We start from the raw sequence: 24,970 nt of genomic DNA on the forward strand, positions 1-24,970 counted from the left end.
CCTCCCACAAAAGCAATGGCCTCAGCTTGCCTTCCACGGGGCCAGTCTCAAACAGGGTCCTCTTTTGACCAACTTTAACCCAAAACCCTCTGGCAAAGGGGATTCAGGAAAATGCTTTTCAGCTTTCCAGATGGACCTGCCCGATTTAGCACAAGGGATGTGAGAGACAGTCCCTTGGATCCTCACAAAAGGGAATTTCAGGTGAGAGGAGGCATCAGACCTCCTCATTGTCTACCTCATCACTGGGTTAGGGGTGGGCTTGGCTTTCGTTAGGACACTGTGAAGCCCACCTGCTGCTCTCCGTCTGAACCTGTCTCCCCCTCAGCCTCGAAAGTCAAGTGCTGCTCTCCTCTGCACTGCAAAAACAAGGCACCAGCAGATCCTCATCTGATAAGAAGCTGGTAAGGCTGTCATGGCCCATGCCTGGTAGGAAGGCTAGAGATAGCATATCCCGCGGTAAAAACAAGGGTAAAACAGTTCTGAGAACTGTGACACTGTCATCCTTTCTCTAAATGACTTAATTCAACAGACAGATGGTTTTCAATCACTGGCTTCCTATGTAGGCATGTGATCTGTTTTATGGTAGTTTGAGGAGCTCTGTTACTCCCTGGGCTCTGCCCCTGGTGCCAGCCCCCGGACAGCGATGCTTCCTCCCTCTGTCCCCAGTCACCTGCCCTACTGCCCAGCAACCGGGAAGCAGCAGGACTAAGACTGGAACCAGGGGAGGAAATCCAGAGGGAGTGAGGCTAAAGGGAACACCTGGAGACTGAAAAATACCTAAAGTGAGCAGCTGAGTTGCTCTAGGGGAGAGGCTGCAGCTGGGTCGTGAAGCCTGCAGGGACCGGGGCTCAGCGGGTGACAGCGTGGCTGAGCCTTCTCCGAGGCCCCAGTATATTTGCACCACTGTGGATAGAAATTTCTTCACTTCTTTCTCCTTCCCTTCTCTATTCCTTCCTTCCTTCCTTCCTCTCCCATATATTCATTCTGTGTGTGTCTGTGTCTGTGTGATCTCCCCTCCCCCCCTTTCTCTGTAATAGAATGTTCCACTTATTCAGCCGTCTGTTAAGTCCTCCCCTGTGAGCAAACCCGAGCCCATGCAGGTGTCCGAGGGCTGTGTAGATACACCCAAACGTGGTCCCCATTCTTCAGGCATTTCTGTTCTCTCAGTTTTATAGGGGAGGGAGCTTCTACTCACAGAAATGGTCTTTGTAGCATACAGAGCAAGCTGGGAGCAGGTGTGGCCTTCCTCGTGTTTGAGGGTAGCTCTTTGGTGACCCGGATTCCTGAGCTGCTGCAGACCATGCTCATCCCATGCACAGAGACAGCGTGGCCGAGCCCTGCCTCTGGGAGGGGGAGCGAACAACTAGAGCGCGTCTCCTTGGGGGACAGCTCAGCAGTTCTCCTCTGCGGACAGAGAAGTCAGGGAAGGCTTGGCCTATGGAGGCAGTGGTCCCCCGGGACCCAGGACAACATTCCAAAACCCAGTGAAACTGCCACGGTGCTGTCCAGTACCGTCCAATACTGCCCAGGCAGAGGAACCAAATGTATGCCGTCCTGAGGCAGGAACAGGTGTTTGGGGCAACGTTTTGTTTTTTTCTGCCCTCCAGCCCCTGCCACTTGGCTGGTCATCTTAGCAGGGTGCGGGAGCCGAGGCTGGTGTGGGCCTGGGTCTCAGCCTGGGTCTCTGTGGCTGGAGAGCACCTTTGTGAGGGCGCTTCCTGCCTCTGCCACTGCTGGCCCCTTGAGCCAGACTCCCCAGGGCTGAGGGTACAGGTGGGCCTGACGGTTCTCTCTCTCTCTCTCTCTTTCTCCAGGGTCAGGTGTGGATTAATGGCTTTAACCTCGGGCGATACTGGCCTGCGCGGGGACCCCAGGTGACTCTGTTTGTGCCACGGCACATCCTGGTAACATCGGCCCCCAACACCATCATGGTGCTGGAACTAGAGCGCGCACCCTGCGGTGACAATGGCCCAAAGCTGTGCACCGTGGAGTTTGTGGACAGGCCGGTTATCAGTGCCACCTCGACCTCTGGTCCTCACCCTTCAGGCCTGCCTGACTAACCCTCGGGACTGGACTACATCTGAAGGCTAAGCACTGTGACCCTTTGGAGTTTGGGCTTGCACATACCTCACCTATTTTCCCATGCAACGCCAGCACTCACTGGAAAGTGCGATTAGAAAGTAGGGTCAGCATGTGCATTTTCTCCAGAGGTTTCCAGGCAGCACCGTGGTGCCCAGCCTCCACCGGAAGTTGGGGGGTGCACCACGAATGCAGGAGGAGCTGGGCGGCACAGGAAGGCGTGATGCGTCTGCCCAGTCGGAATGAAAGCTTTAAAGATGTTCCTGATTTTTATCTTGAAGGAATCATGTTGTCTTTTTATGAAATAAAATTTGTATTCAAATGCTGTTACTGTTTCTCATGTTGAACGGCTATTAAATTATAAGTTCTGATTTAAATCATAACTAGACTTGAGTAGGTTGAATAAGCCACTTCACTAACTTGTGGTTCAAAGGAATGGAAAATCGTCTTGGTTTGATCTAGTGGACTGCTGCTTCTCTGATCCTCATCTGACTTCCTTTTTTGTTTCTGTGATGTCTACGAGGGGGCCCATCATACAACTCAAAACCATCCTGTGAACCACTGAAATGGTCAGCCACAGAGAGTGTATGTAATGTGGCGTCTGCTCGCTGGGATGCCAGGGAGCCCCAAAAATGCTGACGTAGATCTGTAAGTGCGAACCCTTTCATGACCTGCTGTGTTCAAAAAGCTGATTACCTTAAAAATAGTTGCATTTAGTGTGTTTAGACATGAGAACGGTACATACCTGCACAACTCGGGCCCGAACTCATGTCAGCAGACACAGACACGCACACACATGTGCATACACAGACATGGGGGGATGTGGCATCTCAGAGTATGTGCGTCCTGCCCCGGGGCGGTCACTCTTACTTGCTGAGCGCTGGTCTGACACCACATGCAGTTCCGAACATGCTGTCTATTTCATTCACTCCTCCCTCGGGAGAACTGCAGAATGTGCTGTCGTCCCCCGATTTACCCAGCCACACAGCTGTTAATGTTAGAGACGGAGCTGGAAGCCGAGCCACCTTGGAGCAAGTGTCCAGGCGCACATGGCTCACATAATATATGAATACATGCTTGTGTTCCCACGGGGAAGGATTGGAACGACGGAAACCGAAATGTTACTAGATCATATCTGAGTGGTAAGGATTTGAGAGACAGTTTACTTTTTTTTTTTTTTGCTCACCCCTATTTTAAGTCCTTTACAGGAAAGATGTAAATGTTTTTAAGGGAGGAAGAAAGGAAAGGTTTTTGATGCTAATCTACAATGTGTTTTCTTGTTAGAGTCATTTTCCCTGTCTCGTGGACATCAGTAACGACTGCAGCAGGGGGTACCGGAGCTCTGGTTGAACCAGCGGAGGGAGGCATCCCTGGGTTGAGACAAACTGAGACTAGAACTTTATTTAGGACTGTTTTCTGTTACACTTTTGTCTCAATGTCCTGCATGTGATGTTTGAGGCATAACTGCAGGGCGAAGGAAGGGCTGCCTGGACGCCTGTTCTCATTACTTTACTCCTCCTTTCACATACAGAATGGTACTCTGGAACTGTGCTCAGTTATAAGCTCCAGAAAGAAATGTGAGGCACTTCCTTGCAAAGCACCTGCACTGTCCCTGTCAGGGCTCCAGAAGACTCAGGCAGCGGAGCAGGGTCTCCTTGCGAGAGCATGTGCTTGCTTTCTGGGCGCCCCATCTTCAGAACCGCGATCAGGTAGGCAGCGGCAAGCCCATCTGACACATGAAAATATGGAACGCTTCAGTGAGAGGCGGGGCTGGATTCAATCTGGTCTGTCGCCATCCAAAGCCAGTGTTTGGTCATCTCCTGTTCAGGAAAACTAGACCTTGCTACATGGATTGTGCCACCCTGGACTCCTCTCATCAGCCCCCCCAGCTCTCCGTACCACCTCAGAGGGGCGTAATGTCACCTATGGTGCCATTCTTAAAATTGGGGCGCCTGGGTGGCTCAGTGGGTTAAAGCCTCTGCCTTCGGCTGAGGTCATGATCCCAGGGTCCTGGGATCGAGCCTCGCATCGGGCTCTCTGCTCAGCAGGGAGCCTGCTTCCCTCTCTCTCTCTGCCTGCTTCTCTGCCTACTTGTGATCTCTGTCTGTCAAATAAATAAATAAAATCTTTAAAAAAAAAATGGGATTTGCCTTGGGGCATGTGGGTGGCTCAGTTGCTTAAGCAGCCTACTCTTTGTAGGTCATGATCTCAGGGATTGAGCCCCATATCGGGCTTCCTGCTCCACGGAGTCTGCTTGTCTCCCTCTGCCTCTGCCTCTGCCCCTCCCCCTGCTCTCTCAATCAATCAGTCAATCTTTAAAAACATGATGCGCCTTCAGGCACTCCTGATTTCTCAACTCTCTTTGGATGCTGCCTCTAAAAATAATAAAAGCAGTGCCTTCATTGCCTGCTGTGTAAAATTAAATTTATCTTTAAGCTGATTTTAGTATTCTGGGGCTTTCTGAGCTGACCATAACACCAGTGGTGTTAGAATATTAGCACATTCTCAGTCACCCTTGTGATGAACATTGTGAGCTTTTTTTCCTTTGTACCCTTATTTAGATGTACCCCAGATATGTATGCCCTACAGAACATCTTGTTTTAAATAGCTTTAAATAGCTTGGGTGGCAGGGGTTGGAGGGGGTGCACCTGGGTGGCTCAGTAAGCTAAATGTCTGCCTTCTTCTCAGGTCATGATCTCAGGGTCCTGGACTAGAGCCCTGTGACAGGCTCCTTGCTCAGTGGGGAGTCTGCTTCTCCCTCTCCCTCTGCCTCTCCTTTGCCCCGCTTGTACTCACACACTCTCTCTCTCTCAAATAAATAAAATCTTTTAAAAAACAATAAATTAATAGCTTTATTGGGGACACCTGGGTGGCTCAGTCAATTAAGCACCTGACTTTGGTTCAGGTCATGATCTTGGGGTCTTGGGATTAAGCGCTGCGTCTGACTCCCTGCTCAGTGGGAAGTCTGTTTCTCCTTCTGCAACCCCCACCCACTGTGTGCTCTCTCTCTCTCATTCAAATAAATAAAATTTTAAATAAATAAATAGCTTTATTGAAAAGTAATTTACATACAAAAAAATTCAGCCTTATGAAGGTACAGTTTGATGACTTTTACTAAATTTATACAGCTGTGCAACCATCACCACAATCCAGTCTTAGAATACTTCACCCCAGAAAATTCTCTTGTGCAGGAAGTCTTCTTTCCCACTCCCACAGTAGGCAACTGCTGACCCATTTGCTGCCTCTGCGATTGTGCTGTCACTGGGATCACAATAGGCAGGCTTTCATGTCCAACTTCTCTCAAGTGGCATCATGTGTTTGAGGCATGGCCATATTGTATGTAGCGCGTTCAAGAATCTGTTCCTTTTTATTGCTGAGGAGTATTCCATTGGGCAGACACAACATCTTTTGTTTATCCATTTGCCGATTGATGAGCATTTAAGTTGTTTCAGGTATGGGACTATTCTGAAGAGTGATGGTGTGAACATCCATCTCCAGTTCTTGGTGTGGTCGTATGTGTTCATTTCCCCTGAGTAGAATTGTTTAGTCATACAGTAAACATGTGCTTAACCTTTTAAGAAACTGCCAGACAATCTCAGAACATCATTTTTGAGGCTAGTAAGGACCGAAGAAGCAGCAGTGTGCGCTATGCAGGGTGCCGTTGGTCCAGAGTGGTCCTCTGTCCTCTCTCTTCTCCCTGCTCCGCCCCTGTGAGCGTCTCTCTTTTTGTGTCTGTTAACCCGTCAGTCTTTGTTTCTCAGCAATCTCAGTTTATTCAGAATGAGATTATTTAGTGCTCTTCTAAGTTTGGTTTTTTTTCATTGTTTCCCCAACAAGCAACGTATCTTCTGTCAGATGACACAAATAGGAAATGATCTTGTGTGATCTTTATTTCTTGCCTTAGGAGAAAAAAAGTCATTTTCTGAAATCGCTTTTTTAGTCACTGTGAAGGATTCTGTCTGGTTTGTGGTGGACTAGATGGCTGATGTGAACCACTAACTCGTGGGCTGTGAGAAAAGTCCAGTCAGTGTCCAGACAACAAGAGGGGGTGGCTCTGGGTTTGAGCCCTGGCCCTGCTCTTGGTCTGACCGAGCACTGCATTCTGGGTCATCCCTGGCCCTCCAGCCTTCTGGTGGTGATGTTTGTTAACTGGACACCCAGCAGCCATGTAAATGCCCCATGAAGATTCTGAACAGATTCCCCACCACACAGTAGCTCTGCTTGCATTCCAAGGGGCTTTCCCACATGTGAGAAAGCCTCCCACAAGCTTCATTCCCCTGAACTCCCCAAGCAGAAGCACTGTGTTGCCAGGTGAAACAGGACAGGCTCTGGGACAAAAACACAGGTTCCTGTTCCCACTTCATCACTTACCACTGGCATGGTCTCAAATAAGCAATTCACTTATAAGCTTCAATTTCCTTATCTCCTATGTGTAGGAGTAATCATATCAATGCAGTAATCATAAAACACTTGAGATGGCACTTGTCATGGACTAGGTGCTTACTGAATGCTAGTTGGATCCTTTGTTCCACAGAAGTTGATAAGCCATCATCTGGTAGCCTGGGAGACAAGGGGGAAGAAAGACCACCTAGGAACCGCCACCCTTACTGTATCCCTTTGTGTTCAGTTCAACATGCTGGTTTTCCTGACCAGGCACTGTGCTTGGCTGAAGGATGCAAAGGGGAAGGAGACTGTCTGGTATAAAACATGGACACTGGGCACCTGGGTGGCTCAGTTGGTTAAATGGATGCCTTTGGCTCAGGTCATGATCCCCGGGTCCTGGGATTGAGCTCCACGTCAGGCTCCTTGCTCAATGAGGGTCTGCTTCTCTGCCCCTCCCCTGGCTTATGTGCATTCTCTCTCTCAAATAAAATCTTTAAAAACAAAAAACAAAAATGAAACATGGACACAGATTGTTGGCAGTAGAGGAGGTTCCACAAGCGTGTGTAGGGGCACCTGGGTGGCTCAGTGGGTTAAGCCTCTGCCTTCAGCTCAGGTCATGATCCCAGGGTCCTGGGATTGAGCCCCACATCAGCTCCTTGCTCAGCAGGGAGCCTGCTTCCCTCTCTCTTTCTGCCTGCTGCTCTGCCTACTTGTGATCTCTCTCTCTCTCTGTGTCAAATAAATAAATAAAATCTTAAAAAAAAAAAGTTAGGGTGTGTCAACTGTCAAGACCCTCCAGCATTGCAGGGTGCTTGGGGGGGAAGGGGTGGAGGCTGCCCCAGCCTATGGAAAAGACTCTTGTTCTCAAAACCTAAGTAGGGCCCTTCTGCTGCAGCAGCCATTGAAGAGAAGCAGCCATGGCTCTGCGCTACCCCATGGCCATGGGTCTTAACAAGGGCCACAAGACAACCAAGGACGTGAGTGAGCTGATGCATAGCTGTCCCCAGCACCTCACCAAGCACGCCAAGTCATGCAGGATGGGTTCAGTGGGTGTGCTGCTTTGCTCCCTATGAGCAGCGCACCAAGGAACTGCTCAAGTTCTCCAAGGACAAGTGGGCACTCAAGATGATCAAAAAAAGGACCAGACTCACATCCACACCAGGAAGAAGTGAGAAGAGCCGAAGAATGTCCCAGCCACCATAGGAAGGTTTCCAAGGCTGCCAAGAAGGACTCAGTTCCTCCTCCAGCTCTGTGCATAACAAAACCTTAACGAAAGAAGAGGAAGGTGGGGGGGGGGCACGGACTTCCAGGGCCAATGTGTTGAATTCCTAGCCCAAAGGGCATTTCTCATCATTGCATCCTGTTTGGGTTGTTGTCTGTTTATTGTATATAAAGCACTTCAATAAAGTTTGTATAAGTGGCAGAAAACAACTATTTTGTGATGCATGATTCTAGGGACCAGGAACCTGTACATGGGCGGTAGGATGGCCTGTCTTTGTTCTGTGATAGCTGGGGCCTCTGTTGGATACTGGAATCATCTGGAGTTTCCTTCACTCACACCTGGAACTGGGGCTGGGATGACCTGAAGTCTGAGCTCAGGTGGGACTTTCACTGAAGCAACTACGTAGGACCTTTCCGTGTGACTCTGGCTTCTCCAATGCGGTGGCCAGGTTCTGAGAACGTGAGTAAGCTTTCCAGCAGAACCAGGCGGAACCTGCATGGCTCTGTAAGACCAAGATTCAGGAGTCACACAATCCCACTGGACTCTGCTACACACCTGGATTCAAGCGGAGGGCACAGAGATCCCACCACTTGATAGGAGAAAGGACAAAGAATTTGTGGCCATTTATTTATTTATTTATTTTAAGGTTTTTATTTGACAGGAGCGCCTGGATAGCTCAGTGGGTTAAAGCCTCTGCCTTCGGCTCAGGTCATGATCTCAGGGTTCTGGGATCGAGCCTGATGCTCAGCAGGGAGCCTGCTTCCTCCTCTCTCTGCCTGCCTCTCTGCCTACTTGTGATGTCTGTCAAATAAATAAATCTTTTTAAAAAAAAAGGGTTTTATTTGACAGAGAGATAGCACAAGTAGGTAGAACAGCAGGCAGAGTGAGAGGGATAAGCAGGCTGTCTGTTGATCAGGGAGCCCAACATGGAGCTCCATCCCAGGATCCCAGGATCATGGCCTGAGCCAAAGGCAGACGCTTAACCAATTGAGCCACCCAGGCGCCCCAATCTGTGGCCATTTAAAAAATAATAATAACCCTCTCACAAGTACATATAGTGCTGGGCGTGACATAACCAGTTTTCTCTCTTTCTGTCCATTCCACTAAAAGTCTAAGAACCCCTTGAGCATGAACTGAGACCTAATTGCCCTTGGCCCAAGCCCCCCCTGGCAGAGCAGCATGCTTGGTTCACAACACGTACATTAAGCCTGTGTGTGTGTAATGAATTGAATCCCTCTCTTTTGCAGGTTAGCTGGCCCCTGGTGATCCCGCAAGGTATTAACGTAAGGGGAATTGTGACTCTGAACCAAACTAGAAATCCACTGGGTAAACCCACCACCAGCCACAGTCATGCCGGTGTGAAAAGATGAGCACTGCCCTTAGACCTCAATCTGATTTCCCCCTTTATTCTCTTCGGGGACATCTTTCGATCTAGATTTCTGAGCAAGAGGTGCCCTCTCTCCAATTTGCTTCCACTTTAATTCTTGCTGAGCAATGGGATCTTTTTCCCAGTGTGCTCGGGCTGCTGTGGCACACATGTCCTCTTTTCCGTGGCCTTTGAAATCATGAGGTGTCCCGAGAAGTGCCAGTGAGGAAGCCCTAAGGTTTCAGGTCTGATCACCGTTAGGGGTGAGTGGGCTCCTCAGCTTTAGCCATTAGAGTGGGCTTTTTTTTTTTTTTCCATTTACTCACTCAATGTTTATTCAGTACTTACTCTGAACCCCATGCTACTGAGTAGGACACCTTCTGGCCTCTCTTACACGGGTGAGTAAATGGACAGCGTGACTTTGTGCTGAGGATACAGTGCTGAGGAGTAACACCAGAGCCCTGTGATATCTGGATCTATTCCCAGACTTGATGTGGAAGCCGGGTTGCTCAGGGCTGGCTTCCTAGAGCTGAGCCAGGTGGGGAGTCAGAGGAGGAGAAGAGGTAGAAGTGAAGACAGCACAAGGTGCTTGGGGAGGGAAGCAGTACCTGCAGAGATCCAGGGTCTGGAGAGATGATGGAGAATTCCAGAAACTGATGCCATGCAGCTCAGTCTGACTGGAGTTCCGAGTGGAGAGAGAGATGCAGGGATTGGAGCTCTCTCCACCCGGACAGTAGTGTCCTGAACTTAGTGTCCACCCATCTGTTCTCCTCCGAAGTTTCTAGGCTCCTGCCTTAAACTCCAATGGTGCTTTAATAATCATAATAAAACAACAACAATAATAACTAATATCTGTACAGTACTTTTAAGGTTTTATTTTGCAGACAGTATCTCACCGAATCTTTAAAAAAAAAAAAACCTTTTGAAAAAATAAGCCAGGTGATATGCCATGTAATTGGTAGTTTAGGAAAACTGAGAAGTAGGAAACCTTGTGATTTACCCCAAATTATGGGGACTGAAACTACAAGTCAAGTCTCTTGCCGACAAAGGCCCCACTCTCTCCCCAGGGAAAGGTTGCCTTGATTGATTAGTCTGCAAGGAGATAGTTTTGTGTTCCCTTTGAGAAAACTCAACACACAAGACACTATTTCAGCCATGCTGCCTGGCCACCATCAGGCCAGGTGTGAGCTGTGGCCCCAGGTTTTCGTGAGCGACCCAGAGTCGTTTGCGTGTTTGTGGAGATCAGAACAGCCCAAATATGTGGGATCCCAGTGGACACAGGTCAGTTTCTGGACACAGGCGAGGAGGCTTCCACACCAGGCGTCCCTCCCCAGTAAAACCCACTGTTGTAGAGCATGGCCTTAATCTGTTCTTTGACACTCAGCAAACTCCCCCAGAAACTGAGCAGGAAGGTTCCGTGAGCAGCAGGTTTCTCTGAAAGGGGTGAGCAGAGAGAGACGTGACATGGGAATGCCATTGAGCAGTCAGATGGTGACTGACACTCCCTTTAGCTGAGCCTGGCTGAGAAGACTGGGCCAGATGGAGAAGCACGGCTCACTGAATCCACTGAGCCCTTGGGATGATAAGAACCTCGGAACTCTCTACGTGGGTGACTGGCCTCACTTGCCCACATTTCGCCATCCTCAGTAAACAACAGCACACACATCTGCAAAGAATGAACAGAGTAAAGCACTCAAGCAGACACACTGACAAGGTCATCTGAGTGGACCACAGGTGGTCGGGCTCCTCCCAGAGCCCTCAGGGACCTTGATGAACCTTCCACCGTTTTGTACTTGGAAATCGAGATGGCCTAGAAGCTACATACCAAATCTTTTTACTAGATGGGACTTTTGCTGTTTTCAGGATCTGTAGGAAGAAAGCCAGAGGAGAGACAACTGGGTAGAGGACCGGCTTTGTCTTTCTTTTCAAAGATTCTGTGATTTCTTGATCAGCTGATACAAGGGAGGTGTTTACTAGAATCCATTCATCTTCAGGGCCTTGTCTTGAGGTTAGCAGATTCAAATCAGACTTGTTACAGACTCTACAGAAACCAGCCTCGTTGGTTGGAAGACGGAATTCTGATTGTTCGGGAGGATGGAGGTGGAGGATGGAGAAAGGAGATGGCGATGATCATCCGATTTCTTTCCACTCTGAACTCTTACCAGCTGGGAAGGAGCCTCCCATCTGAGGCGGTCAAACAGAGCAGTGCTGTCGAGAATAACCACCTTCTCCTCCTGCTGTAAAAGTACAGTATTGGGGGGCACCTGGGTGGCTCAGTCGGTTAAGCATCTGCCTTCGGTTCGGTCGTGATCTCAGGGTCCTGGAATCAAGTCCTCTTCTCAGTGGGGAATCTGCTTCTCCCCTGTTCATACTCCCTCCCTCTCTCAAATAAATAAAATCTTAAAAAAAAAAAAAAAAAGAGCTCCGTGTGCATGGTCCTGTATGGGAACAGGTAACATAACAGATAACACTGTGCAAAGGTACGCACCTCACGGTGGGAGCAAACCAGACTTTGAACCCCTCCCCACTGAGCAGGAACTTTCAATGTCATCTTGTTCTCGAATGCTCCTCTTTCTCTTGGTAACAAAATTCTGCCATTTTCTGCTCCCATGTTTTTCTACACTGATTTATCCCTTCTGTACAAAAATTCTATCACTGAAGTCCTTGGTCTCTGCACCTGAAAAGTCTCCGAGATCCATTCTGTGTGGAAACGTTATTCGTCTGCTATATGCCCTACAAAAGTGCTTATAGCCTGTGTCTCTTGGCTCAATCCAGGTCAGTGCTCATTCATGTCCTCAATTCTCAGTGAGGACCTCGTGCCTGCTCGGCATTGAGGATAAAATGGTAACCACTTAACCATCCCCTCTCTCAAGAGCATGGAGCTACTCTCAGTAGCAATAAGAACAAGTCCCATGCCTTCAAGAGGTTTATAGTTGGTAGGAGAGGTAAGTAAACAGACAGACTCCATGCGTGGTGACCAGCTGCATGGAACTGTCACCATGACCGGAACAGGACTGTGGCAGAGCAGCGCAGGATGGGCTCACAGTCCAGGGGCCAGCAGGACCTCAGACAGGAGCTCTAGTGCATGGAATTTATAGAGGCGAGGCGCCAAGGAGAGAGGGAGTGAGGGAAGAACATAGGCCGGGGAATGAAGATAAGCCAGGAGACTAACTTCAGCTGAGAACAGCCACTGTTGACTTAGTTCGCAATTCTGCTGGGCAGTTCTGGTCTGGACGGGGCTCTGCCGCTCTTGGCTGGGCTTACTCCCATGTCTGAGGTCAGGCGGTAAGGCAGTTTGGGCGGCTGGTTCCAGAGAAACACATGTACTCATTGTACCACAAAGTTGATCTCATCTTGAGTCAGGGCGGCCAGACTTATTACCTGAAGCCATGCCAGCCAGCCATTGGCTGTAGGCTGCCATGAGAGCAGCCGCCTAGCTGTGCTCTGAGGAACTCATGGAGGAGAGCCCAAAACAAGGGGAGAGAGGGGCATTCGTGAGTTTGCAACCAGTACTCACAGACGCTGGAGACTGTGTAACCACTCCCTGATGGAGACTTGGGCAAGCATCTTCTGCATCTGCTGTAGGTCTCTACCCTGAAGCCTAAAGGATAAGATTTGGCTACCTGAAGTGTGGGGAAAGTGTGCTGGGTAAAGCTGACCATACTTGCAGACGGCCAGAGCCATGAGAGAGTAAGGCCAGTCCCAGACTTGTGAGTGATGGGGATGGACAGTGTTGAGAACATGTGGGCTGCAGAGGTGTTCAGGAAGCTGATGTGAAGTGTCTCATTTGATTGTATATAATGAGGATAGCACTGTTGAGGCATTAGCCCAATATTTCTGTGTTGGTCAGTATAGACTAAGTTCTATCCCATAACAAACAACACCCAAATCTTTGTAGTTTAAAAGGAGATTATTTCTCATTCTTGCTACATCCTTTGCCATCAGTTGGGGGTTGCGGTTCCCTGTTGTTTTCACATAAGGCCCCAGGCTGACAGAGCAACCACCATCCACAGCATTCCTCCCGTAGTTGCCAGAGTGCAGTGATAGCCCCCGCAAACAACAAGAAAAACCAGACTTTAATCTTGAAAGCATCTTTAGGAATAGAAAGTCACCACAAAAATGCTGAAATTACTCCTCATCAAAGAGATAGGTCAGTCCTAAACATGTATCCATAAAATAAAATATATAAAGAAAAAAATGATAGAATGATAAAGAGAAAAGGACAACCCTTTATCGGAGAGCCCTGAAAAACTGACACGACAGTAAGAAAGAGATAAATAAATCCTCAGAGACATGTTTGCATTTGGCGATCTAAAGTAAACCAGCGGTGAAACTAGAAACTGTCTTGGGGTTTCTTCGTGAGACGTGGGAGCAGGGGTCTTCAAGGTTGGGAGGTCCAGTAGGAGTCAGGCCCACATTACGCTGATGGGCTCTGATCCTTAGGATCAAATGGAAACCACCTTCCCTTGTCTAAATCCCAGGGGATGTAGGGACAAGAGCGTGACTGTGCAGTGAGACAAGAATAAGTGATATGACCCCTCCCTGAGGTTCTGAGCACAGGCCAGCCCTTGTGTGGATCTGTGGACCTTTGTGGATCTGTGGTCTAAACTTGCATCACTGAGGTAGTCCACTAAACATCAGGCTGTGAGCTGAAGTCCTGTGCAAAACTGGTAATGCCCCTTTGTGTCTGACAGAAGCAGTCCTCTTTGGAATAAGGACAGCTTCATCCCACACCTTGGGAAATCCCCCCAAATAATCTTCAGGTTCAAAGAACAGTCATAGTCAAATATAAGCACGCACACACACACAAAAACAAAACGATATAGACTAGAACCAGCAGAAGCAGACCCACCCAGGCTTCAGATAATGAAATTACAATATTTAAAGACCAATAAACAATGTCTGCAGGGGATGGGAAACTATGACAAGACCTCACAGATTTGTGAGAGAACCAAACAGAACTTCGAGAACTACAAAACAAAATAGCCGAATTTTCATCTGTACCATGAAGGCAGAGAACTTTGAGTCCAGAGAGGGGAAACGCAGACTCGAAGTCACACAGGCAGTCAGCGGCACAGACAAAGCCCAGGCTCAGGCCCGGCCTCCCCATCCTCTGTCCTCACCCAGTGATTCCAGCAGATAAGCAAGGCCTCCACTGGGCAGAGCTACCTCTCTCTGCTGAGTGGTCTCAGAGAGTATTTGGATTTGTTCATCCATTAACAAGAAAGGGAAGGGGTCCCCTGAGTGGCTCAGTTGGTTAAGCATCTGCCTTTGGCTCAGGTCATAATCCCAGGGTCTAGAGATTGAGGCCTGCATCAGGTCAGAGGAGAGCCTGCTTCTCCCTCTCCCTCTGCCTGCTACTCCCCCTTCTCTCTCTCTGTGTCAAATAAAGTATTAAAAAAGAAAAATGAAGGGAAGTAGAAGCTAGGACTTTTTGCAGGAATTTTTGTTAACAAAATTCTTTTTGTGTCAGGATACCATGAATTCCTGTTGTAGGAATCTGTAAGATGCACGCTTATTTCCTTCTTCAATGCCTGAAACTTACAACATTTGTTTTATTTTGATTGCTGTTATTATGGAAAATGGAGGGGGAGAACTGTTCTTTCCAACTCCCACTTGGAGAAAATATGTCCCCCAAAATCCATACATCTTCAAACTAAATGTACCGAGAATCTCATGGTCTCTTTGGGACAGAGGCCCCTCTCCAAAAAGAGCCTGTTGTTCTTGGTCCTAACTCTAGATGCTAAGGCAGTTATCTCACCCAGGGGTTTTTGAGATGAGGGGCAATTTCCTGTTTTGGAGACACTGTTGGTAATAATTCACCTATGCTCACCCGATGTCAGCGAGTGGTCCTCATGGAGCTTCTGCAATGTGGCCCTGGGCTCCCCAAGCAGTAGCCCACGATGATCACAGTACCCGACAAAGAAGAGAAACGTCCCACTTTTAATTAGGCAGAGGACTCAAGTAAATATCCAGGGCACGATGTCAGAAATGCAGACTTGCAGATTAGGACCGCGCTGGCAAAATGTTCAGTAAGCCTTGGGTGCAGAAGAGGAAATGTGTAGGACAGAGAACAAGCTCCCACGTGTGCTCCAAGAGCTAGGCTGCCCTCAAGTTGCTTTGTGCAGGGGCTGCTAATCCCTTCTGCAGTTACATCCCTCTCTATGGCATGTAGCTCGAAATAGGCCACGTATTTGTTTTCCACTGCCCAGTTCCGTGGGACCTTCATTCTTGCATCCTTGGTACCCATTCCAGCACATCTAGCCCCTAGTAGGTTCTCAATCGATGCGTCATGGGTGAAAGAGGCCTTCCGTGACTGTGTCCCCAGGCAAAGAGGGCGTCCACATGTCTCCAGCATTCCTTCTGGCAGGTCTGACACAGACCTGAGGGCAGGTGTCCTTCTGTTGAAGAATCTGATATGATCTGTCTTCAAAACCTTCCCAAGTTTCTGTGAACTGCTCACAGCAGGCTTCCCACTGGAGGGCTCACTTTCTCAGTTTCCTCTGGCTAGACATTCTACCTCTGCTTCCACTGAATTGGTTCAGTTTGTGAATGATTTCACCATCCCACCCACACTGCTGCACTATCTTGACTCAAATGTGGAGCCGAGTCTCTTGAGTTTCACAAAAACCTCACCCACATCGGTGAGGTTATCTTTCGAACTTTATAGAAGCTTTGAAGAGATTGTGGGCTAGGGGTAGTCTATGCGGCACAGCATAAGCTCAGTAGTTTTGAATATTAGATATTCCAGGGTGTTTTTTTAAGGATCTTATTTTCAAGCTATCTCTAGACCCAATGTGAGGCTTGAACTCACAACCCCAAGATCAAAAGTCACTCTCCCTTCTGACTGAGCCAGCCAGGTGCCCCTAGATATTCCAGTTTTCACAAGACATTTTCCTGCCATCCGTATAGGTTGTCCATCTTTTTATCTTCTCTCCTCTTCTTTGTCTACTCCAACCTCTGAATTAATTAATTAATTAACTTATCTATTTATTAGATTTGATTTATTTGACAGAGACCGAGAGCATAAGCAGGGGGAGTGGCAGGCAGAGAGAGAGGGAGAAGCAGGCTTCCCGCTGAGCAAGGAGCCCGATGTGGGGCTCGACCTCAGGACCCCAGGATCAAGAACTGAGCTGAAGGCAGATGCTTAACTGACTGAGCTACTCGGGTGCCCCCCACCTCTGAATTTCTGATCATTTTTAACATAAACATGTCCTGTCTGTATTCCTGACATGACACATGCTCACCTTTGCCCGCCAGGTTCAACTTCTTTGGAGGAGGCCCCAGACGCAAATGACTTCGACACGCCGAGACAGCAGAGGAGAAGAGTCAGAAGAAAGCAAAAAGGGCAGATTATGTGAGCATCCCTGAGTCCTGAGAAGATTTCTAGCATGGCTACCTCCCATGACTAAGCCCTTGGGGTTAGGCAGCATAATAGCATCCCTACCAAGGTTTTGATATCTTAGCAAATGGGGCTTTTTGACCCATCATTCCCAAGGCCAAGCTTGGGGAAGAAGTAAGATCCTTGAGGTCCCCCTCACGGGGCAGGTGGGGAGACAGCATAGCGTGGATGTCTACACATGGGCCAAGGCAGCCTCCAAGGGTTCACAGGACCCAGAGTGGAGAGCAGTAGGAAGGTCTCCCATGCCAGCTAGAGCAACATGAGGTAGCAAAGGTCTAGACAGCCTCACTAAGCCTCCTGAGGCCACAGAGGACAACAGGAGAAAATGGAGTGTCTCCCGGGTCACAAGAGGAGTGCCAAAGGATCTGATAAATCCTGGATGTAAGGGCCTGTCAACTCAGTGGGTCACTCCATGGATGGATGCTTGAGGCTCCGACAGGCTGGAGTGTATCTCTGCAGGTCCTGACATCAACAGATGACAAAGACCAGAGTCCCTTTCCCAAAAAACGTAACACCACACGGAACTGAGGAGAGGGGGAATAGGTGAGACACTGAACTGACTGAGAGAACTGGGGTCTCAAAATAGAAATGAGTTCCGTTCTAGAAGGAAGTTTACTGTTGACACCCATGTGTATCTCGTTTAACACCTCTGGTAGGATCTGCCCTTCCTGGCGTCAGTAAATGATTTAGAATCTTTTGTTATTTTAGTGGGTGTTATTAATTCCTGAAAAATAGATCAGCACATTTATTGGAAAGTATTTTCTACACTATTAAATTGAGTTCATCTCAAGTGAGCTCTTGATTTTTTTTTTAAGATTTTATTTATTTATTGACAGAGAGAAATCACAAGCAGGCAGAGAGGAGGAAGCAGGCTCCCTGCCAAGCAGAGAGCCTGACGCGGTCCTCGATCCCAGGACCCTGAGATCACGACCCGAGCCTAAGGCAGAGGCTTAACCCACTGAGCCACCCAGACACCCAGAGCTCTTGTTCTGATTCTTGATCTTGCTCATTGTTTTAGAATTATAATTTTTTCCTTGGACTATGGAATTTGATTTTGCATGCTCATTTTCACTGGGAAATTTTCTGTTAGTTTGTCATAAAGATTTGTTTCTGTCTGTCACACACTCTCTCTCTGTGCCCCTCCATCCCTCTACAGAAATCTTGAGGTTGATTCTGTACAGAATGTTGTTGGTGCCCTACCCAGAAGCCTTTGCCTGCTGGTGCGCCCCTCCTCTATCTGCTGTGAGCTTTGGATGCTCCCTTCCCTGGAGAACTACTCTGGGCTTAATTTAGAAGATGCCTCACTGACATGGGGACACAAAAGACCAGACCAAGGGTGACTCAGTCAGTTAAGTGTCTGCCTTCGGCTCAGATTGTGATCCCAGGGTCCTGGGATCAAGAACCACATCGGGTTTCCTGCTCAGTGGGGAGTCTTCTCCCTCTCCCTCTGCTCCTCCCCCCAGCTCGTGTTTTCTCTCTCTCTCTCTCTCTCAAATGAATAAATAAAATCTTAAAAAAAAAAAAAAAAAACACAAAAAACCAGACCCTTTGCCTCAAAGTGGGATTAATTTTGTGATACAGTTCATGCCTAAGAGGCCCTGTAGGGGCAAGCCCATGCTGGGAGTTTGTGATGGTTCATTTTATGTGTCAACTTGATTAGGCCATGGAGTGTCCAGACATTTGGTCAAACACAATTCCAATGAAGATTTCTGGATGAGATTAACATTTGAATCTCTAGGGTGAGAAAAGCAGATTGCTCTCCCTGGTATGGGAGAGCCTCATCCTATCCACTGGGGAGCTGAATAGAACAAAAGGCTGACCCTCCCATGAAAGAGAAAATTCCTTCAACCTGAGTGCCTTCAAACTAAGACATTGGGTTTTTCCTGCCTTTGGACTCAAACTGAAACACTGGCTCTTCCTGGATTTCAAGCCTCCGGGCCTTCAGCCTGGAACTATACCATCGTTTCTGGTCTCCAGCTTGCAAACTCACCCTGCAGATCTTGGATTTTGTCTGCCCCAGAAACACATGAATCAATTCTTTAGAGAAGTTCCCTAGACAGATGATGATGGATGGATGGATGGGTAGGCAGATAGATAGATAAAATCGTATTGGTTCTGTTTCCCTGGAGAACCCTAACACCCGTCCTTCTAACATACGTCCTTGCTCACTTTCTTCCCCTTTCCTACCCTACACTCTCCTTCCCCTCTCTGCACAGTAGCCCCGAGTAAATCGCTTGCACCGAAATCTCTGTCTCAGACTCAACTTCGAGAGAATTCAACTTACCACTCCTTCCAGTTAGCAGGTTACAGTTACAGTCCACAACCAGGTCTTGATTCAAATCTCAAGTCCTACAGTCCTACAGTTCTGGAGGTATCACAGATCTGACTCCTGAGCCCTGTTCTTGAGGCTTAGTTCAAATTTTAGCTGTGAACCTGTGTTCATTCTCCAGCCTATGAGGCCTACAATTGTCAACCAGCAGTTCTTCCCTCTTCTTTCAGAGGCCAGATAGCTCTGCTCTGATCTAGCCTCCGGCTTCAAATGCTCCCATATCCCATGGAGTGGAGTTACCCCGCAAGATCAGAGCTCCTGGCAGCTGCTGACAGCCTCAGGTCCCAGGACCCAGCCAACTTGAGGTCCTAGCTTTGCTCACTACTTTACTTTCATTTCCCAGTTCTGGTCCTCTGAGATATTTAATCCCAGAATTTTTCTGCAATATTTTTTTATTGGTGTATAATTTCCATGCCATAAAATATGCATATTGTTAAGTGTATAGTTCAATAAATTTGATAAATGAATCTCCCCAAGTGACCCACACTCAATAAGATACAGGAAATCTTTATCACCAGTACTGCTCTGCACTCATCCACAGCTGATACTCCACCAAACGTCAAAGGCAACCGTTGTAATTTTTGTCTCCGTAGATTAGTTTGGCCTGTTCTAAAGCTTCATATACGTGGAATCCTACAATATGTGCCTTTCGGTGTCTGGCTTCTTTTGCTCGACATAATGTTTCTGAGGCATACCAATGTTTTAAATTACTTACTCCTTGATTTACATTACTAATAAACATTGCATGAATATACTATGCCTGTTTATCCATTCTCTTGCTAATGGACAGTTGGATTATTTCCAGTGTTTGGCTATTGTGAATAAAGCTATTATACACATTCTTCTATTAAATATTTTTATTGCTATATATTCACATACCATAAAATTTACTCATTAATGATGCACAATTCAATGATGTTTATTATATTCACAGAGGTATGTAGCCATCACTATAATCTACATTATGAAGTTTTTCATCACCCCCAAAAGAAAACTATGTTTTCTTCTAAGAACTTTACAGTTTTAGCTCTTACACTTAGATCTGGGATCTATTTTAATTTTTTGTGTATGGAGTGGGTAGCAGTTCAACTTCAATCTTTTACATGTGGATATCCAGTTGTTCTAACATCAGTTTTGAAAGAAACCATTCTTTCACTCCATTGAATTGACACCGGTGTCAAACAATCAATGAGCCACAAACATGCAGGTTTATTTCTTGACTCTCAACTCTAATCCCTTGATCTATATGTCTATCCCTATGCTGTACCACATTGTCTTAATCGCAGTAGCTTGGTAATATATTATGAAATCAGGAACTTTATTTACTTTCAAAGTTATTTTAGCTCTTCTGGATCCCCTTCATTGCTATATAGAATCAGCTTGTCAATTTCTACCCCGCCCCCCCAAATTTTTAAAAGCCAGCTGGGTTGTGATAGGGATTTTATTGAATCTAGAAATCTTTTTTTTTAAACTCAATTTTTTTAATTTAAAAATTTTCTTAATTAACATACAATGTATTATTTGCTTCAGGGATACAGGCTGTGACTCATCAGTCTTACACAGTTCACAGCACTCACCACAGCACATACCCTCCCCAGTGTCCATCACCCAGCCACCCCGTCCCTCCCACCACCCTCAGTATTGACATTTTTTAAAGATTTTTAAAATACCAAATCTTCTTTAAAAAAAAAAAGATTTTATTTATCTACTTGAGAGAGAGAGAGCATGAGAGGGGAGAAGATCAGAGGGAGAAGCAGACTCCCCATGAAGCTGGAAGCCCGATGTGGGACTTGATCCCGGGACTCCAGGATCACGACCTGAGCTGAAGGCTTAACCAACTGAGCCACCCAGGCGCCCCAATACCAAATCTTCTAATCAGTAAGCACAGAATGTCCTTTTATCGATTTAGGGCTCCTCTAACTTTCAACCTTGCACTTTTTTTGGTTAAATTTATCTATGTTCTTGTACATGGAATTTTTTTCTGATTTCATGTTTGATTATTCATTGCCAGTATATAGAAATGGAATTGATTTTTTGTATATTGATGTTGCATCCTATAATTTGCTCAACTTATCTGTTCTAATACTTTCCTATAGATGCCTTAGATTATGTCATCTTATAGATATAGTTTTACCTCTTCCTTTCCCATCTGGATGCATTTTATTTCTTTTTCTTGCTTTTTTTTTTTTATTGACCACAAACTTCCCATACAATATAGATGGAAGGGGCAAGAGCAGACATACTTGTCTTGTTCCTGACCTTACGAAGAGGAAGGCATTCAGTCCTTCACCATTAAGTATGATGTTATGAACATTCTTGAATAAGTCTTTTTTATAGATGGAGGTCTTCATTTCACTTGAGTAAATTCTTGGGTCTAGAATCCCTGGATCACATGGTAGGTATATGTTCAACTTTACAAAGAACTGTCAACCTGTACAGAACCATCTTTTAAGTTTATTACGTGTTTCAGAAGACAAGAAGAACCCCCCAAACTGGGAACTTCTGCTGCACCTTCATTAGAAGTCTTCCCAGTGAAGAACTCAGCAATCCTGTGACCCACAAGAAGTTTTCAAGGCACAGTTTGTACATGTCCGTTCGTAAGCTCCTACTTTGTCCACAGCACAAAACCCCCTCTAACTCCTCAGTTATTCCCCCAAGAGGAGCCCAGCTGGACCACAAAATGCATCCTAAACCAGTGTCCATTTTGTCTACATGTGATGTTTTCATGGTGATGTCATCCAAATTACAAGGAATCCCTCTAACCAAGGCAACCATGGAGAGGAGGCTATATAGTGCACGATGATGGAGATATTTTCCTGTCTAGCTGGGCTCCAATTATAGTCCCATTTCTCTACAGTGTGATCCAAAAAAAGCAAACATTCTGCAAGTTCCTAATGCTATCTTGTACACATCTCACACCATGAACTCTGCTACCCATCCAACTGACGTCAGTGTCTTCTTCAACAGGACTGACGTAAGCGTCTTCTTCAATGCACTGACATCCTCTGTAGGCAGGCATCAGATCAGGATAAGCACCTACTTGCTCCCCTCACCTGTGAACCCTCCTTTTTAGACTATCTCTCTGTGGTTCATTAGTTAGCTTTCCATAATCACAAAGATTTCCTTTTTTTTTTCTTTTCTAAAATGGAAATATTTCTCTTGTTTCGGGAGAGTGTAAAAGTAATCAATGTTTGTTTAAAGAAATAAAGAACCCCAGGTGTGCCTAGGTGGCTCAGTCATTAAGCGTCTGCCTTTGGTTCAGGTCATGATCCCAGGGTCCTGGGATCAAGCCCAGGTTGGGCTCCCTGCTCCACAGGAAACCTGCTTCTCCCTCTTCTTCTCCCCCTGCACGTGTTCCCTGTTCCACTGTGTCTCTCTCTGTCAAAAAAATAAATAAATAAAATCTTAGAAAGGAAGGAAGGAAGGAAGGAACCTGGAAAGTATAAAGCGTAATTCTTCCTTCTATGAAATGGCTAACATAAGTAATAGTTTGGTAAATCCAGAAAAATTTTTTAATGACCAACATTTTTGGAGGTTAACTTTGAGGTTTCTTCTTCCAGTTTTTTAAAATGCTGTTAATAGTTCTCATAGAGAGTCTAATGCCACCATTGTTTTGATCCCCCAATGTCCCCACCTCCATAGCCAAGGAGCTGTCTACAGCCACGTCCCACACAGAAGATGATGTCTACTGCCTTGTCAGGAAGTGCTCAAAACGCCCACAAGGACCCAGCCTAACTGCCATGAGGGAAAGTGGAGTACAATGTCCCCTCTGTAGTGGAAGTGTGACTAGAATAGAGAGAGAGAGCATGTCCTGAATGGGCCTTAGACCTTGAAATTATCGCGAGGATGTTTTCGAACAGCTGCAGATACTATGCAAAACAGACTAAACTCTACCACTTGAGGCATCATTCCAAATCTTGTAAGAAGTATCAAGATGAATATGGTGCTTCCTCTATCATTCCAACATTTCAGATATCTCAAGATTCAGTAAGGAGTGAAAGATCTACATCTGATAACACAAAAACTTATCAAGAGAATATAAGCTCTTCTTTTTTTTTTTTTTAAAATAGGCTCCATGCCCAACATGGGCCTTGCACTCATGACTCCTAAGATCCAAAGCCATAAGCTCAAATGACTGAGTCAGCCAGGCATCCCTAATGAGTTTTGTTTTGTTTGTTTTGTTTTTTTAAAGCAGGCTCCATGTGAAACCCAATGCGGAGCTAGAACCCACGACCCTGAGATCAAGATCTGAGCCAAGATGAAGAGTTGGATATATTTTTTTAAGATTTTATTTATTATGTGTCAGAAAGAGAGACAGCGAGAGAGGGGAACACAAGCAGGGGGAGTGGGAGAAGGAGAGGCAGGCTTCCCCCTGAGCAGAGAGCCCGAAGCGGGGCTCAATCCCAGGACTCTGGGATCATGACCCGAGCAGAAGGCAGACACTTAACAACTGAGCCACCCAGGCACCCCAAGAGTTGGACTCTTAACTGACTGAGCCACCCAGTAGTCACAAGAATACAAGTTCTTCTGGGCATCCCACCCGGAAGAGCCTCTTGTGTCAAGAATCATGCTTTACAGACAACATTTCCTGGGTCACTATAACTGTAATTACCTAGTCCAGATCCTTCCTGTGATGTGTCCTATTTATAGGTCTCTTCCTTGGGGAGATCCTAGCTGGATTACTGAAAATTTCATTAGTTGGGGCGCCTGGGTGGTTCAGTCAGTTAAGCATCCGACTCTTGATTTCAGCTCAGATCATGAGCTCAGGGTCCTGGGATGAAAACCCATCTCTGGCTCTGTGCCCCATGAGGAATCTGCTTGTCCCTCTCCCTCTACTCCACTCCCTGCTCACATTCTCTCTCTCTCTCAAATAAATAAATGAATAAAATCTTTTTTAAAATTTTGTTAAAAATTTTGTTAGTCATCTATCAAAGATGTCAGTTTGATTATGGAGAATTTGTGAATCCTCAGCTAGATAAGGAAAACCAATATCAGACTTTTCAAGTAAACATCTGAAGGCTATAGACATCTCAGCATCTTTGTACCTGCTAGTACTGTCTTTAAGGGGAAAACCATATGAAGTCACCTTTCAATAACACAATGTGTCTATTAATATAAGTAATTCAGTCTAAAAACTAAACTAAAATAAAATAAAATAAGATGCTGTTAATACATCATGGATATTTTTGCATGACAGTAAGTATCTAGCTGGAAAGCATTTGTTTTAAAAGCATCACATTCCATTGTATGGAATTAATTAACACAGTAATTAATTCATTTTTATTATTATTTCAACCATATAGAAAAGTACTGAGAATACGACATAAACATGCATGAGCCACTTAGTTATTAGAGAAAAAGTTCAGTTGCATATAAATATTTTCCCCATTTTGTTGTTTGCCTTCTGATTTCTCTTTTACTGATGTTTGTGTTATGCATATTTTTATATTCACATAGTTGAATTTATTAATCTTTTTTTTAGGACTTCTGAATTTGAGAAAGGCTTTGACCATGCTGAAATTATGAGGAGATTCTCCTCTTTTTCCTTTTAGAAGTTTTATTGTTCCAACTTTTACATTTAAATATCTTTTTGAGGTTAACAATGTATGGCAAGATATAAGAATCAAGCTTAATTTTTTCCTCAGATGATAGTCCATTTGGCTCACTCCTTAAATAAGAAATTTATTGTATTTCCTGCTTGACTTAAAATGCCATCTTTAATATATGCTAAATTCCCATATATGTTTTGATCTAATACTAGATTTCCCATTCTGTGCCACTCAATTTTCTGGTCCATTGCCATAGTATTTTAATTAGCTAATTAATTTAAAATACATAGTAATTTATAATACAGTCATCCTTATTGCTCTTCTTTACATAATGTCAATTTTTTGTTCATTTTCACAGGAATTCTTAAATCAGTGTATGCAGTTTAAAAAGAACCATTAATCTATGTTTTCTTTTGAAGATTTTATTAATTAGGCAGAGAGGTGGGGGGAAGCAGGCTTCCCGCTGAGCAGAGAGCCCAATGCGGGGCTCTGAGATCATGACCTGAGCCGAAGGCAGAGGCTTTAACCCACGGAGCCACCCAGGTGCCCCCATTGGTGTGTCTTGAAGAGTAACATTGGATTTAATCATTTAACTTGGGGAGATCTGTTTTTTTATAATGTTGAGTCTTCTTGGAAAAAA

General features: G+C 46.0%; 1 protein-coding gene and 1 pseudogene across 3 annotated transcripts in view; both read left to right on the plus strand.

The window, feature by feature from the left end:
• The window catches only part of TMPPE (transmembrane protein with metallophosphoesterase domain), a 76,051-nt gene extending 73,646 nt beyond the window's left edge, over window positions 1–2,405 (plus strand). For all 3 annotated transcript variants that reach the window (XM_045089072.1, XM_004774191.3, XM_004774192.3), the window contains one exon: window positions 1,815–2,405. In XM_045089072.1, the coding sequence (XP_044945007.1) occupies window positions 1,815–2,060 (246 nt within the window). In that variant the 3' untranslated portion in view covers window positions 2,061–2,405. The remainder of the gene's footprint in view (window positions 1–1,814) is intronic.
• Window positions 2,406–7,379: 4,974 nt separating this feature from the next.
• On the plus strand, window positions 7,380–23,797 carry LOC101681698 (annotated as a pseudogene).
• Window positions 23,798–24,970: the final 1,173 nt, after the last annotated feature.

The sequence above is a fragment of the Mustela putorius genome, unplaced genomic scaffold (assembly GCF_011764305.1).
Source record: "Mustela putorius furo isolate JIRA1106 unplaced genomic scaffold, ASM1176430v1.1 tig00003834_pilon_pilon_pilon, whole genome shotgun sequence".
In the NCBI taxonomy this organism is placed as follows: Eukaryota; Metazoa; Chordata; class Mammalia; order Carnivora; family Mustelidae; genus Mustela; species Mustela putorius.